This window comes from Silurus aristotelis, assembly GCF_946808225.1.
Source record: "Silurus aristotelis genome assembly, chromosome: 20".
Taxonomy (NCBI): Eukaryota; Metazoa; Chordata; class Actinopteri; order Siluriformes; family Siluridae; genus Silurus; species Silurus aristotelis.
Window position 1 is genome coordinate 6,203,909 of NC_139593.1, and position 15,503 is coordinate 6,219,411.

The window sequence follows — 15,503 nt, forward strand, 5'->3', positions numbered from 1 at the left end:
GTAGGAGAATGCTGAGGATGGAGCCACCAGGAAGGAAGAAAAGAGGAAGAAAAAGGAGGAGGTTTATGCATGTGGTGAAGGAAGACATGCAGGTAGTTAGGGTGAAAGAGGCAGATGTAGAGGGTAGGGGGGTATGGAGACGGATGATCCACTGTGGCGAAAAGCCGAAAGAAGAAAAAAAGTTTTAATAATAATAATAAAAAAATTCCCCAAATGAACGCAATGCACACAGACCCTCATCCTAGAGTGTGTTTAATTATCACCAGATGGTAATGACAAAATCACTATAGGAAATGAACAAAATAATCCAAATCATTTGCTTTTTTTTTTATTCTTTATCTCATCTTTACAAAAACATGAAATTACAGCACAGAATATCTGATGTCAGAACCATAAAAAAAACCAGACCAGAAATAAGCAGATTTATGTCCAATATCATATTAATATAACTGGAAGTAGGTATTTCACCTCCCCCTGTGCAGTTTCCAGAATACTTAATAATGTGTTTAAACCCAGTTAATGTCTTATAGTTTACAAAATAAGACGAGCTTTAAATAATTGTACAATTCGTAATTTTTGTTTAAATTATTCTTTCATAATTAATTAGAATGACATTATATGTAAGAAGAAAAAAAACAAAAAAAACCTTTAGACATTACAAACTGCAGCTTTAAAGAAGTCCATGATTTCAGTATTTTGCAGGCTGCATGATTGATACTTTTTTGATAATAGTTCTGTCTGTAAACCATTTCCTTAGAGGAACATTCGATCCTTGCTGTGCGAGAAGCGCGTGTTAAGCTCTTGACTCTTTTTCAGCAGGGCTTTTTTCTGCGCCTCGTCAAACCGATTGACCTGCAGGTCGTTGTCTCGGTCAAAGGGCCTCCTCTCCACCGGCTTATTCGAATCTTCTTCGGCTTTCTTTTTCATTTTCTTAGCGTGCATGCTCAGGAGCGACTCGCATCGCTTGGAGTCCTGAAAAAGGAGAAGGAAGATAAAAAAGATAAACGATGGTAGGAATGTCAAAAGGGCGAGACTGTGTAACCAGTGTCTACTCTGGGATTCATTTTTACATCAAAACTAAAACATAACCATTTGATGGAGGTGCCAATGAAAACTGGTGTTTGGACAGTATATAAAATTATAGAAAACTATGCACTGTCTCTAATGGACACTGCATGTGTATGTGTTCATCAAATGCAGAATTATTGGCACCCTTTCAATATGTATCCTTCATTCATTCATTTTCTCCCGCTTATCCGTAATTCGGGTCGCGGGGGCAGCAGTCTAAGCAGGCTGCCCAATCCTCACAGCACCGTCCCTTACGGTCCCTCCTGCAGGTGGTGAGCCCACGGGAAGGCGGCCCCACGTCACTCCGACGTCACGGACCTTGATATTTCCCTCGTAAGGGACCCCCGGAACATAGAGGGTTAAGGGCCTTGCTCAAAGGCCCAAGAGTGGCAGCTTGGCGATACCGGGGCTTGAACCCCAGACCTTCCGATCGGCAACCCAGCGCCTTAACCGCTGGAGCCACCACTCCCCCCTATATGTATCCTTAAAAAAAAATTATTAAAAAAATGTTTAAAAAAACAAACACAGCACTTACATTGTACTTGGACACTTTATCTGCCATTTCCAGATCTTTTTTGGAGAGACGAGGACCATCGTCTTTCGTTGTCTCTCCTTTCTCTTTTGCTTCTTGCCGCTCCTTAAAGACAGACAGATTTTTTTTTACAAAAGTAAAAATGTTTATATAGGTCTACAGTGATTTTTATAGGTACAGCAATCTAGTTAAAAAGCAAAAAAAGACATAAGAATCGGACAGTGAATGACTGGAAGACAATTCTGTAGTCAGATGAGTCCAAGATTGTGGAAATGTTCCAGACCTTCACTTCCACCCCGAAGTAACTACAGACCGGTATCCCTTTTCTTTCTAAAACTCTGTAACGCACTGTTTTTAAACCAAATGTCTGTCAAACTTTCACAAAACAACCTCCAAGACCCCAACTAGTCTGGCTTCAAAGCTGCACATTCCACAGAGACGACCCTTTTGACTTTCACTCAGAAACTACATGCTGCTTAATCAGCCAAGCTGTTATCTGTCCTCATCCTCTTTGACCTTTCAGCAGCATTTGACTCTTGTCCACCCTCAGGAGCTTCAATATCTGTAGAGAAGCATAGGATTGGTTCGATTCATACCTGGAAGGTCGCTCTTACCAGGTTTCATAGAGGGGGGTCCACATCTGCCCCACGCAGACTTTCCACTGGTGTCCCACAAGGCTCCGTATTTGGTCCTCTCATTTTCTCCCTCTATACCCACACTCTTGGTAAAGTCATATCCAAGAATTTTTTTTTTTTTTTTTTTTAACACTGCCATGTTGATGACATTCAAACTTATCTTCTCTTTCTCTCCCTTAGATACCACAGCTACTGCTCGGATCTCGGCAGTCCTGGCGGACATATTTTCGTGGATGAGTGCTCATCAACTAAATCTTAACCCCAGCAAAACTGAATTGCTAGTCATCCCAGGTGATTTGTCTCCAGGTCAGGATCTCAGAATATCTCCTCACAATTCTCTGCTCTCCCCTTCAGCCACTGCTCACAGCCTTGGGGTAACCAAGGAGGTAAGAAGGTAACCTTCCTAACCTAATGTTGCTAATTGTTACTCGTTCTCGTAGATTCCTTCTCTAAAATATCTAAAGTATTCGACCATTTCTGTCCACACAGGCTGCTCAGGTGCTTGTTCAGTCTCTTGTCATTTTGAAACTGGACTACTGCAACTCTCTAAGTGCCATTCGTCCAACTTGTGTTCAACCTGCTCAAGTTCTCCCACCCCACCCCACTGCTGCTTCCTCCACTGGCTTGTGGTGGCTGCATGCATCAGATTCAAAACACAGATGCTTGCCTACAAAGCCAGAAAAATGGACCAGCACTTTCTTATCTCATAGTCCTCATCACTCCTTGTACTGCACCACACTGCCTGAGATCCTCGAGCACTGCTTGACTGGTACCAGCTTCTCTCAGGGTAAGAGGTAAGTATATTTCATGGCTTTTCTCTGTTCTGGAATGTCTTTGCAAAAGTTTCTACCTGCTCCCCTCCATCTATATTTTAATATTGCAAGAGCAAAGGAACTGTTGTTCTCTTAATGAGTAGTGTTATAAACTCACCCTAGCTTTGCGATCTCGGTCGGCCGGCGTGTCGGTCCAGATGGAGCGGTCTTTGTTCTCAGGTCCTGATTTCTTTTTAAAGCTTCGTGCTTCCAGTCCGACGTGTTGCATCTCAGGCGGCAGCTCCATCATCCAGCTCTCTCTCTCAGGCTTCTCGGGTTCGTCCTGAAACACACGCGTGAAGGAACCGGGTGGATCAGACCGCGTCGAATTTTCAGCTCGTAATGAAATAGTACAGAACGCAGAACACTCACATTCTGCCCAAGTAATCTGTCCTTCATCTTTTTCGCTCTTCTTTCAATATCCAGTGCCACGGAGCTCTGAACTTCCCCTCTGGACGGCATCGGCCCAAAGACCTCCTCGTCCTCTGCCTCGCTGCTGGAAGACACCGGTTTGTATCCGGGAGGAAGTGCTGGTCCTAAAACGCTTCGTTCTTCATCCTCTTTCGCATCATCATCATCATGTTGCTGCTTTTTAAAGCCCGGAGGCAGTGCGGGTCCAAGCACGGGGGGCCTACGCATGACAAGAAACAAAATCAGAAAGTTAAAGGAGAGCAGTAGTTACCCCTGAGGGACACCGCTATAGTAGTGTCCTGAGTGTATATGCATTCTAGTTTCTCTTAATGAAGAGAAGAAAATTTTTTATAAAAAAATGCCCTTTGGAGAGTCTACGATTCACAAGACGTTACCAGGATCTGACATGTACTGATTATTACACTGAAGGGAGAAATATCACAAAAAGCAATTGAATTGAATCTGCAATCAGTTATTCAACCAGAAGCAATTACCCGAGTTTATGTGATTACTTCTTATTATCTTTCCTTGCATATTGTCATTCTGTGACTGTCATATCTTTATAATAGATGCATACCAAACAGGTACGGCCTTCAACAAATTTATTTATTTATTTATTTATTTATTTATTTATTCATTTATTCATTCATTTATTCATTCATTCATTCTGTGAATCTTACCATCCCTACTAGATATACCCTGACCACATCTAGTAGGGATGGAAAGATTCACAGAATCGCATCGGAATAAAAGTAAAAAAATGTGATGCATCGATTAAAAAAAATGTGCAATGGATTTGAGTTGCCATTTTTATCGCAATGCATCATTTTTTTTTTACATATTTGCATCTGTAAACACCGACTTATTTCTATATAATTATTAGTAGATTTGCTTATTATTTAGAAAATGACATATTCGACATGTAGATTGATTTCTCTTCGCTAAACTGTTTCTCGAGCACGTTCTCTCAGCACCGCTGTTTCTACGTGAATATGACGTATCACAACACTAAGGAGACCGAGTCGTGTCCTGAGAGTCACACAGAAAACAGAATAACATGGCAGAGGTAGAGCTGTAACTTCCTGGAGACAGAATAGTACGACTGGTTTTATTTCATCTTTTCTTTATACTACAAAAGGCCTGTTTGAGGTCTGAAGGCACTTAAGTAAATTGATGATTTGCTGTCGGTCTGAACCGAATAAATTAAACTGAACCATGTGTACCATATTAAATTGCATAGCATCACATTTTGTTATTGATATCGAGAGTTTTAGGACGATCTCGGTATGATATCATCTCTGCGTCTTGAGAAAACTCTGTAATTTGGATTAACAGAGAAACCTAGACATCCGGGGCATTTCCCAGTCCTACACAACAATATTGTTTTCGCATCAAAGTCCGAAACTGATAGTCAGCCCTGAATCGAGCTCCTCCAAATTAGGATGTGCAACAGACTACTGATGTTTTTCTGTTATTCTGGCTCACCTGTCAGGTGAACTGTCTTGCTTCTGGTATCCTGGAGGCAGAGCTGGACCAAAGAAGCAATCATCTACATTTTCATCACCATCCTGATCATCATCATCACACCTCCTCCTTGCTTCTCCTTTCCTGCATTTCAGGCATGACTGGTTTATTAGTCAATCAGGACAGAACATGAGATAAATATAATAAATAGAGTGAGTTCTGGATACTTGTAAGGCAGACTGTCCCCTGATCCTGAGTATCTGGCTCTCTTGAACACCACCTGCTCCTGATCACTGGAGGAACTTGAGGACTCTCGTTTATAGAGCGGGGGAAGAGCTGGACCTATGACTGCAAATATAATAATAATGAGAATATTAGATTTATACAGAGTGAAAAACACTGCATTAGACACATCACATCACATTATGCAGAGAAGGTTCATGATCTGAGCTGCACATTTGCACATACAGGAAGCAGATTGAATACATCATTTCTCATTGTTTTGAACCTACTCGTTTCGTCTTCATCTGATTCCTCACTTCCGTTCGACAGTAACCCCGGTGGTAAAGCGGGACCGATTATAATATCATTCGACATCACTGTATATTTACTCAAATATCATCAGAACAAACCCAGGTGTTTATCACTAACAACGTCATAGAGTACAAATGCTTTATCCGAAAACTTCCGGTTTTACAATAAAAGTCCGGAAGTAAACTCACACTCACTTCCGTCACTGAACGGCAGAGGGCGCTCAAACCGTTGCAATAAAGTCACCTTTTCCCCTCGTGTATATTTTCGTAAAAATATAAATAAATGTGTTTTGGGATATTTTTTTGCGTTGAATAATTATTCATATAAATATTAAAAAAATGTATATTTAATAAATATTATATTTAAACTAGGGCTGCCAACCAATTAAAATATTTAATCGCGATTAATTGCATGATTGTTATTAGTTAACTCACGTTTACTCGCAACTTAATCTCACTTCTTTATCTGTTTAAATGTACCTTAAATTAATACTTTTAAAGTTTTTAATACTCTTATCAACATGGGACAAATAAAGATGGTGTATGGTGTATGCTTATTATTAGTGAAACCAAACTCAACATAGAGAATAAATACAAAATATAACCTAATGTAAATGTGTTTGGGCATATTATAAAATATTTATTTAATATACTATATTCAAACGCAAATTATAAATAAAGTATAATAAATTGTATGACTTGTTTACACTCCAGTCCTCTAGGTGGCGATATCTGTTTGAGTAAAAAAATAAGACGCCGAAGAAGAAGCAGGCAGTGACGTAAAGCGAGGCTAATTTTCGGTTAGTTTAGTTTTTAGTTTCGACATTAAATCCCCGTCGGTCCGATTATACTATCATTCGATTTATCTATACATTGACCACTTATTCCTAAAATCTTTCAGTTTCACAATAAAAGTCCGTAAGAATAATTGCATTTACTTCCATCGCTAAACGGAAGAGGGCGCTCAAACATTACAATAAAGGCATTTTTACATACGTTTACATAAAAATAAATAAATGTGTTTGGGTTATATTATTGTAAAAGACTTCGTGGAAGGAAGAATAAATTAATATTTGTCTAACATACTACATTTATGCACGTGTTAATATATTATAAATATAATATATTTAATTGCGAGTTTGCGCTCCAGTCCAGTAGGTGGCGATACCCGTTTGAGCACAATTATAAAACCGAAGAAGAAGTAGGCAGTGAGGGAGCTGATTTTCTGGTTTGTTTTGTTGCTGTTGTCTCTAAGCGGCGGGACGTTTGAACAGTCGGTATGCGGCTTTTAATTCATTTGAAATATTTGACTGTGATTTCCTCAGTATATGACAGACGGCGGGTCAGAAAAGTTACATATACTTCTGTCTGTGTGATGCAGTAATGAGTGTCAGCATTTCTGTAGCTTATAGAGTTTATTAGTGACAGTTCTGACTGGAAGTGACAATAAAAGTGACCGAAGAGAACAGTGTTAGTGTTGTGATAAATACAGCAAATATGCAAAATATACAGTCAAATGTCTATGATTAATATCACCTCTCTGTCTGTCTTCCTCAGTGTCTCTTCACCTTTTCGTCTGTCTGTCTACTTGTCTGTCTGTCTACTTGTCTGTCTTCTTGTCTGTCTGTCTACTTGTATGCTTGTCTGTCTTCTTGTCTGTCTGTCTACTTGTATGCTTGTCTGTCTGTCTGTCTGTCTGTCTGTCTACCGGTCTCTTAACTTGTTTGTCTTTCTACCTGTCTGTCTACTTGTTTGTCTGTCTGTCTGTATGTCTGTCTACCTGTCTGTCTGTCTACCTGACTGTTTACCCACTACTCTACTTGTCTACTTCTCTCTCTCTCTCTTACAGTTGCTTCTTTATTTTTTTCTATCACTGTCTTTCTCAGTCTGTCTCTCTTTTTCTCTACATGTCTCTCTTTTATTTGAGCATCTTGTCGTTTTTCTGTTTTTTTGTACTCTGTCAACTTGTCTGTCTTGGTTGTCTTGTCAACTCTGTCTGATGGTTTTTGCTCTCGGTTTGTTTCTCTCTCTCTCTCTCTCTCTCTCTCTCTCTCTCTCTCTCTCTCTCTCTCTCTCTCTCTCTCTCTCTCTCTCTCACACACCTTTACCTACCTGTCTCTTTCTGTCTGTCTGTGTCTTTTTCTACATTTGCCTGCCTCTGTCTGGTTTTCCTCCATCTTTCTATTCATCACTGCCACTTTCTCTCTCTCTCTCTCTCTCTCTCTCTCTCTCTCTCTCTCTCTCTCTCTCTCTCTCACGTTTCTTCTTCTTCACTCTGTTTCTTTTGTATGAATCCCCCTTGTTCATCGCTGCTCTTTCTCCTCTGTGTTAAGCTGGAACATGGCCCCCAAAAAGCAGAAAGAGACTCAGCGGGTGAACATCTCCAGCTCGTTGGAGTCGGAGGAGATCAGTCTGGAGACCACGGTGCCCACGGAGGACATTTCTTCCTCAGATGAGAAGAGCAGCAGTCACAAGGTCACTAAGCAGGTGCTGGAGAGAAAGGAGCTCCTTCACAACATCCAGCTCCTGAAAATCGAGCTGTCACAGAAGAACCTCATCATTGACAACCTTAAAGTGGAACATCTGACCAAAGTGAGAAATCACACTGATCATGTGATGTTACTTTACTTTAGCTGGAATTGGACTGTTGTGTGTGTGTGTGTGTGTGTGTGTGTGTGTGTGTGTGATGTAGATGGAGGAGCTGGAGGAACAGCTGAATGATGCACTGCATCAGAAGCAGATCTTTGCCCTTCGCTTGGACAGCCAGCTTAAAGTGCAGCAGGATGAGAATAGGTTAGTGCTCAGTAATGAGACACACACACACACAGACACACAGACACACACACACACACACACACACACACACACACACACACATTTATTTATTTGCACATACTTGTTTTAAACTGACGGGCAAATATTCAATTATAAATACAAAGAGACAGACAGGAAGACTAAAGACACCGACAGATAGATAGAGGGATGCAGATAGACAGACAGGAGGAAAACAGACAGAGAGAGACACAGATGGACAGACAGGAGGATGGACAGCGATAGACAGAGAAACACAGATAGACAGACAGGCACAGGTAGACAGAGGGACACACAGTTATATTAAGAGACAGTAACCAAGAGACAGAGGGACACAGATAGACAGACTACATGATGAACACATCTGTTTATAGATTTGTTCGTATCTATGGGCAGATACCTGCAGCACTGACACTGATAATGAAATGGAGTCTCCCGTGTTGGTCACAGGAAGCAGCAGGCTCTGATGAAACAGGACATGGATGCCATTTTATTGCGGCAAAAGCAGTTAGAGGACACCAACAGACAGCTGTGCGAGAGGGCTGGAGATGTCCGGCGTAGCCTGAGAGACATCGAATTGAGCGAGGAGAAATATCTGGAACTGAGAGATCTTCCTGAAGACAAGCTCTCCATCCCCGAATATGTATCGGTGAGCAGCCCCGGCCATCCGTAGACATCTAAGTGTGTGTGTGTGTGTGTGTGTGTGTGTGTGTGTGTGTGTAAATGCTCACAGCTTTTTCCTTACTTCCACTGGTGTCAGGTGCGCTTCTACGAGGTGGTTACGCCATTAAGAGCTCAGGTGACCGAGCTACAGGCGAAGAAGAACAACGTGATGGACGACCTGGACAGCCATCGCAAGCAAATCAAGTCCCTCATGGAGGTACGGAAGACATTCGCCCCCTTTTCCACTTTCACAATCTGGAGCTGGTTAGTCCGCTGGTACTAGTTAGAACCGGTTTCGGGTGTGAAAGTCATTTTTTTAAATTCATATCATGAGGGTGAAGCAGAAGGGCACAGTAGGATGCACTACTGAATTGCAATTGCCACTGAAAGCCATCCACAAATAGTACAGTTTTAAAATGGAAGCTCAAAAACCGAAAATGTCTTAACACCATGAATGTAAACCTGATGTTCGATTCTTACTTTGTGCCAATCTAGAGCTACGAAGACGAGAGAAGAGCGCGCTCAGAGCTGGAGATCCGCTGCCAAAGACTCGCTCTGGAACTGGCAGACACCAAGCAGCTCATCCAGGCGGGAGACTACAAACGTCAGAACTATGACAAAGTCAAGCGGTGAGGAGGACAGTGCGCATCACCCTCCACCGATTATACACATCTGTTCCAGATTGGATCCTGATTCACATTCATGCATTCATCACTGTAATGCTTCGCTTTTAGGGGTTTCAAAATCTACTTTCAACAAATTTGCAGGTTTTTCAAAATTCAGCTGCTACTGTAGTACAGTAAAGATCAGGTCTGGTGAGCGTACGTCTCCGGTTTTGGAGTTGCTCCCTGTCAGATTTCGCATTGATTTCAAAATTCTTATGCGGACCTACAAGGTGCTACATGGTAATGGCGAGATTTCTGCTGCGGCGATTCTGGTCTTTTAGTTCTTCTTCCTTCATCATTTACATTCTATTAGTAATGGGGCTTTTTCTTCCTGTGTACCAAAATGTGATGCTTGGAAAGTGCTTTTTATGTAACTTTTAAAGGCGCTAATTAAAATGAAGTATTATTATTATTATTATTCACTTTGTACGTTTCATCCATAAGACTTATCTACGCTTCATGGCCTTTATGGTTCTTGCCTTTTCCCAAAGTGCTCTAGTGCACAAGGGAGCGCAACACATGGTGTGCTAAGGTTGGAGTGCAAGATCTTAAGTTTCCTGCACTTGACCTTTCACCTCAACCCCCATCGAACACCATTGGGATGGATAGGAACACTGATAGAACCTCAGCTCTACTCACCATAGCTTACTAATCCTCAAATTCCCACAACCACGCAACAACATCTAACTGTTCCAGACGCTAATCATAACAGCAAAGGGGGAATAAATGAACAGGATGTTCAACAAGAACATCTTGCGATGGCTGCAAAGAATAAAAATCAAAGAGTTGGTGATAATTGGGAAAAGCACGCCGCAGTAGCTTTTGTTGTTAAACAAGAAGCTCTCATCCCTTTAAACGGAATTGTGAAGCTGGTAAAAGCCGTTTTTCTAATTCTTTAAACTGGAAAAGAAGATCCGTGTTTATGTAAACCAATTACAGCAATAATGAATAATCTGATTGTCACAGAGAGAGGGACGACTACGAGATAGAGGTCCGAGAGCTGAGGAAGAAGCAGGAGGTGATGGACCTGACGCAAACCGCGATGACCAAAGAGAGGAACGATCTCAGCAAAGAGGTAATGAACAGACCATACACACCAGGTCCTAGGAACAGCCTTTCTTTTTCTCTTTCTTTTTCTCTCATCATATCCTGTGCTTTTTATCTGTATTTTCCAGGTGGCCACACTGCAGCAGTCAGTGACACTGCTTCAGAAGGATAAGGACTATCTGAACAAACAGAATATGGAGCTGAGTGTACGCTGTGCCCACGAGGAGGATCGTCTGGAGAGGCTGCAGGTGCAGCTGGAGGACTGCAAAAAGGCCAGGGAGGAGGTCTACGACAAATACGTGTCCTCCAGGTCTGTAGAATGCGTGGTAGGACTTTTTAAACACGCTTCCGGCAAAAGAATCACATTCACGCTATCAATGGTATTTAATATCTCTAAGCCTCATCATTTTTGGTGCAGTATTCGATGCATAGGTACGTTTAAGATACGTATGAAGCCCCATTACAATGCAGTGCGATCCGATTTCAATTCCATTCAACACAATGCAATACGATACAAACAATTCAATATGGTACAGATAGTTTTTTTGTTTGTTTTCTTTACTTCAGACCGACAGCAAATCATAGATTTACGTAAGTGCCTTCTGACTTTTAAAGCATGGCCCTTTTGCAAACCGGCCTTAACACCAGACGTTCTTTTCCTGTTCTGTCTCCAGGAAGACACAGCTCTACCTCTGCCATGTTAATCTGTATTCCATGTGACTCTCAGGACACGCCTCGGTCTCCGCACTTAGCAGCAGAGAGAACGCGCTCGAGAAACAGTTTAACGATGTGAAATCAATCTACAAATCAAATATTGTTCACCAATTATCAGTCACTTTCTAAATAATAAAAGTATAGCAAATCTACTAATAATTATATATGCTAACTTGTATCCGAAGCACATCGTCGACTTTTATGCTGATGTACAGATGCAAATCTTGCCATCCCTACTGTATTATCAAGAATGTTTGAAAATCCCCCCCCCCCACTTTTAATTAAAAGTAGTAGTTCAGCTGAATCATAAATGATGTTCAAAATATTGACAGCGTACAAATGTTTCAAACTGACAAATATTACGAAACGAAAGCGTCACCCTCATATATTATGCAACTTTCAGGGCTTTTGTCTTATCTCGATTTTGAACAGCGTCCTCACTTTCCTTTTGCATAAATAGAGAAATTCCCGAGGTTACTAATTTCCAATGAAGCCATCAATGTTACTTATGTAACTTATAAAACACCACTGGAAGATTTCAACTTAGTTTTTTCCCTTTGGAGAAAAAATAGACCAAGCATTTGTCCCAAGCAAATATCCCTGATTTTCTTCTGTAATGGCAACCTCGCAAAATAAATAAATAAATAAATAAATAAAGCAAACAGTGCAGCTACATATCCTTTCATTATTCAAACCAGGAAATTCCTTTATAAATACCTGTTTTGATTGACACCTTTATTTTACATTTGTAAATGATCCAGAATGCACCTGTACAACTTGTCTTCAAACTTTCTAAGTTCCCACCTCTACGTGCTCTCAGATGGCTTTCAGTAGCTGCCAGCATCAGATTTAAAACACTGATGCTCACCTGAAAAGCCAAAAACAGACCACCAATCTGCCTCTACTTCATGTCCCACAATCTCTCAGGGTTCAAGAAGGACACGCTTTCAGATTGTTCTCTCCTCTGACACTAAGGTGGTGGAATGAACTTCTATTTGATATCCGAACAGCTGAGCCTTTAAACGGCGTCGATGTTCTCCAACGCAGTTTTAAGTTAATGTTCTAATGATCCAGTATCAGAGTGTAATTTAATGACCGAGACACTCTGGATAAGGCTTTCTACCAAATTCCAAATATACAAATATAAATGTACATTTTGTATCCAATTCATACAGTTTTAGATTAAACCCCATTATACTGTAGTAAAAAAACAAAAAAACATGAACCTGCCTCTCCACCAGGGATCACTATAAGACCGAGTACGAGAACAAGCTGAGGGACGAGCTGGAGCACATCCGACTGAAGACCAGCCAGGAGATCGAGAGCCTGCAGCGCACGTCTAAAGAGCTGTACGAGAGAGAGAACAGGTGAGCTTCTGTCCAAACACAACGGCCTGGTGTTCAGACTCCCAGGAGCACCGCTTCGCTGCGATCTTTCTTACACTCCATATCATGTGACGTGCGTTCTGTTGTTGTTTTTTTTCCATCCCTCCCTTTGACTCATGACCTTCGACTCCAAATCCGTATGTCTTGTTTATTTTCTACCCCGAGTGCACACTTTTTTGTTCTCACTGTGCTCACACACACACACACACACACACACACACACACACACACACACACACACACACACACACACACACACACCTTAACTCAGGTCTTCATAAATAGAATTTGTTATATCAGGTGTTTAAAGCTTCTGTGTGTGTGTGTGTGTGTGTGTGTGTGTGTGTGTGTGTGTGTGTGTGTGTGCACGCACATTCTCTGTTCTTTCTTAAGATATTGTCATCGTAGGTGCATGTCCACTGTGAGAGACATAATCTAAAAAAAAAATCCATAAATCACAATATATGATTTTTAAACTATTTATTTGTATGATACAGCTGCAAATAAGTATTTGAACACCTGTCTATCAGCTAGAATTCTGACCCTCAAAGACCTGTTAGTCTGCCTTTAAAATGTCCACCTCCACTACATTTATTATCCTAAATTAGATGCACCTGTTTGAGGTCGTCAGCTGCATAAAGACACCTGTCCACCCCATACAATCAGTAAGAATCCAACTACTAACATGGCCAAGACCAAAGAGCTGTCCAAAGACACTAGTGACAAAATTGTACACCTCCACAAGGCTGGAAAGGGCTACAGGGAAATTGCCAAGCAGCTTGGTGAAAAAAGGTCCACTGTTGGAGCAATCATTAGAAAATGGAAGAAGCTAAACATGACTGTCAATCTCCCTCGGACTGGGGCTCCATGCAAGATCTCACCTCGTGGGGTCTCAATGATCCTAAGGAAGGTGAGAAATCAGCCCAGAACTACACGGGAGGAGCTGGTCAATGACCTGAAAAGAGCTGGGACCACCGTTTCCAAGGTTACTGTTGGTAATACACTAAGACGTCATGGTTTGAAATCATGCATGGCACGGAAGGTTCCCCTGCTTAAACCAGCACATGTCCAGGCATGTCTTAAGTTTGCCAATGACCATTTGGATGATCCAGAGGAGTCATGGGAGAAAGTCATGTGGTCAGATGAGACCAAAATAGAACTTTTGGGTCATAATTCCACTAAACGTGTTTGGAGGAAGAAGAATGATGAGTACCATCCCAAGAACATCATCCCCACTGTGAAACATGGGGGTGGTAGCATCATGCTTTGGGGGTGTTTTTCTGCACATGGGACAGGGCGACTGCACTGTATTAAGGAGAGGATGACCGGGGCCATGTATTGCGAGATTTTGGGGAACAACCTCCTTTCCTCAGTTAGAGCATTGAAGATGGGTCGAGGCTGGGTCTTCCAACATGACAATGACCCGAAGCACACAGCCAGGATAACCAAGGAGTGGCTCTGTAAGAAGCATATCAAGGTTCTGGCGTGGCCTAGCCAGTCTCCAGACCTAAACCCAATAGAGAATCTTTGGAGGAAGCTCAAACTCCGTGTTTCTCAGTGACAGGCCAGAAACCTGACTGATCTAGAGAAGATCTGTGTGGAGGAGTGGGCCAAAATCCCTCCTGCAGTGTGTGCAAACCTGGTGAAAAACTACAGGAAACGTTTGACCTCTGTAATTGCAAACAAAGGCTACTGTACCAAATATTACCATTGACTTTCTCAGGTGTTCAAATACTTATTTGCAGCTGTATCATACAAATAAATAGTTAAAAAATCATACATTGTGATTTCTGGATTTTCTTTTTTAGATTATGTCTCTCACAGTGGACATGCACCTACGATGACAATTTCAGACCCCTCCATGATTTCTAAGTGGGAGAACTTGCAAAATAGCAGGGTGTTTAAATACTTATTTTCCTCACTGTGTGTATATATATATATATATATATATATATATATATATATATATATATATATATATATATATATATATATATATATAAAATGAGAAACTGTCTTTTGCACTATACAATGAAATTCTTACTCTGTGATTTCTTCCATCAGGCTATAACAAATAATAATGAAATGTCAAAGTAAAAAAAAAAGGGAAATGCATGAAAGTACATTTACCCACAATGCTGATTGTGGCGCTGTTAAATAACTTTAATCGCCACCGTATCTGCACCCGCTGTTCAAACGGCTTCCTTTAAAATTTGAGCCCAATAAAGCATCTAGTCCATCGCACTCGTCATTGCAGCAATGCATTCTGGGTTTTTGTGTCCAACGTTTGCGCTTCTGTCCGTACGTCCGATTTCGAATCGTTAGGATCGTTAGTCACTGTAAAATGGTGAGCGAGTTAAGAAGCTTTAACTCTCTCACACCAAAACCTGTTTTATGTTCGAGATCATAAAGTGACTAAAAGTGCAACCCCAGAACAGCGTCCTCCTGCGAAATCAGACCTTCTGTTAAATCAGCACAACACATCACCACCAACACCTTACAGGAACAGCAACACCAGTACTCGAGGGTCACTGATCGTATGATTTTCGTCATTTTTCTGGCTGTAAAGATCTGATTTAAACCTTTCTGCCTATAACATTATGTGGCTTTGCTGAGGCATAGCAAGGCGAAATTTGCATACAGAAATCACGACTCTAGCAAAGGAGTTTTTATTATTTTTTATTTTTTTTGGGACGTCAAACATCCAGAGTAATTATTTATGAATGTTTTTGTGTTCAGAGACAGGAGGAATAAAAGGTGAAA

General features: G+C 41.2%; 2 protein-coding genes across 4 annotated transcripts in view; one reads left to right on the plus strand and one right to left on the minus strand.

Annotated features, from left to right (window-relative positions):
- Window positions 1-235: 235 nt before the first annotated feature.
- Window positions 236-5,646, minus strand: gpalpp1 (GPALPP motifs containing 1). Its single transcript, XM_083521923.1, has 7 exons — window positions 5,435-5,646; window positions 5,150-5,270; window positions 4,944-5,066; window positions 3,420-3,678; window positions 3,166-3,330; window positions 1,604-1,705; window positions 236-972 (listed from the first exon to the last, which is right to left on the minus strand). The coding sequence occupies exons 1-7, from the start codon at window positions 5,517-5,519 to the stop codon at window positions 754-756; spliced, it is 1,074 nt and encodes a 357-aa protein (XP_083378049.1). The 5' UTR covers window positions 5,520-5,646; the 3' UTR covers window positions 236-753.
- Window positions 5,647-6,222: 576 nt separating this feature from the next.
- Window positions 6,223-15,503, plus strand: part of pibf1 (progesterone immunomodulatory binding factor 1) — a 38,111-nt gene continuing 28,830 nt past the window's right edge. Inside the window, exons 1-9 of one of the 3 annotated variants that reach the window (XM_083521991.1) lie at window positions 6,223-6,255; window positions 7,789-8,047; window positions 8,148-8,248; window positions 8,717-8,915; window positions 9,027-9,146; window positions 9,425-9,558; window positions 10,561-10,669; window positions 10,770-10,951; window positions 12,597-12,722. In XM_083521991.1, the coding sequence (XP_083378117.1) occupies window positions 7,796-8,047; window positions 8,148-8,248; window positions 8,717-8,915; window positions 9,027-9,146; window positions 9,425-9,558; window positions 10,561-10,669; window positions 10,770-10,951; window positions 12,597-12,722 (1,223 nt within the window). In that variant the 5' untranslated portion in view covers window positions 6,223-6,255; window positions 7,789-7,795. Of the gene's footprint in view, window positions 6,256-6,594; window positions 6,733-7,788; window positions 8,048-8,147; window positions 8,249-8,716; window positions 8,916-9,026; window positions 9,147-9,424; window positions 9,559-10,560; window positions 10,670-10,769; window positions 10,952-12,596; window positions 12,723-15,503 lie in introns of those variants that run through there. The other 2 variants (XM_083521990.1, XM_083521989.1) reach the window with 2 other exon arrangements.

What these genes read in the sequence shown, in the direction of transcription:
- gpalpp1 (XM_083521923.1), bottom strand. Translation starts at nt 5,519, where the DNA reads ATGTCGAATGATATTATAATCGGTCCCGCTTTACCACCGGGGTTACTG. An exon ending in ATCAGATGAAGACGAAACGA is followed by an intron (nt 5,271 to 5,434) that starts GTAGGTTCAAAA and finishes TTATATTTGCAG; the next exon opens with TCATAGGTCCAGCTCTTCCC. An exon ending in GGGGACAGTCTGCCTTACAA is followed by an intron (nt 5,067 to 5,149) that starts GTATCCAGAACT and finishes CCTGAAATGCAG; the next exon opens with GAAAGGAGAAGCAAGGAGGA.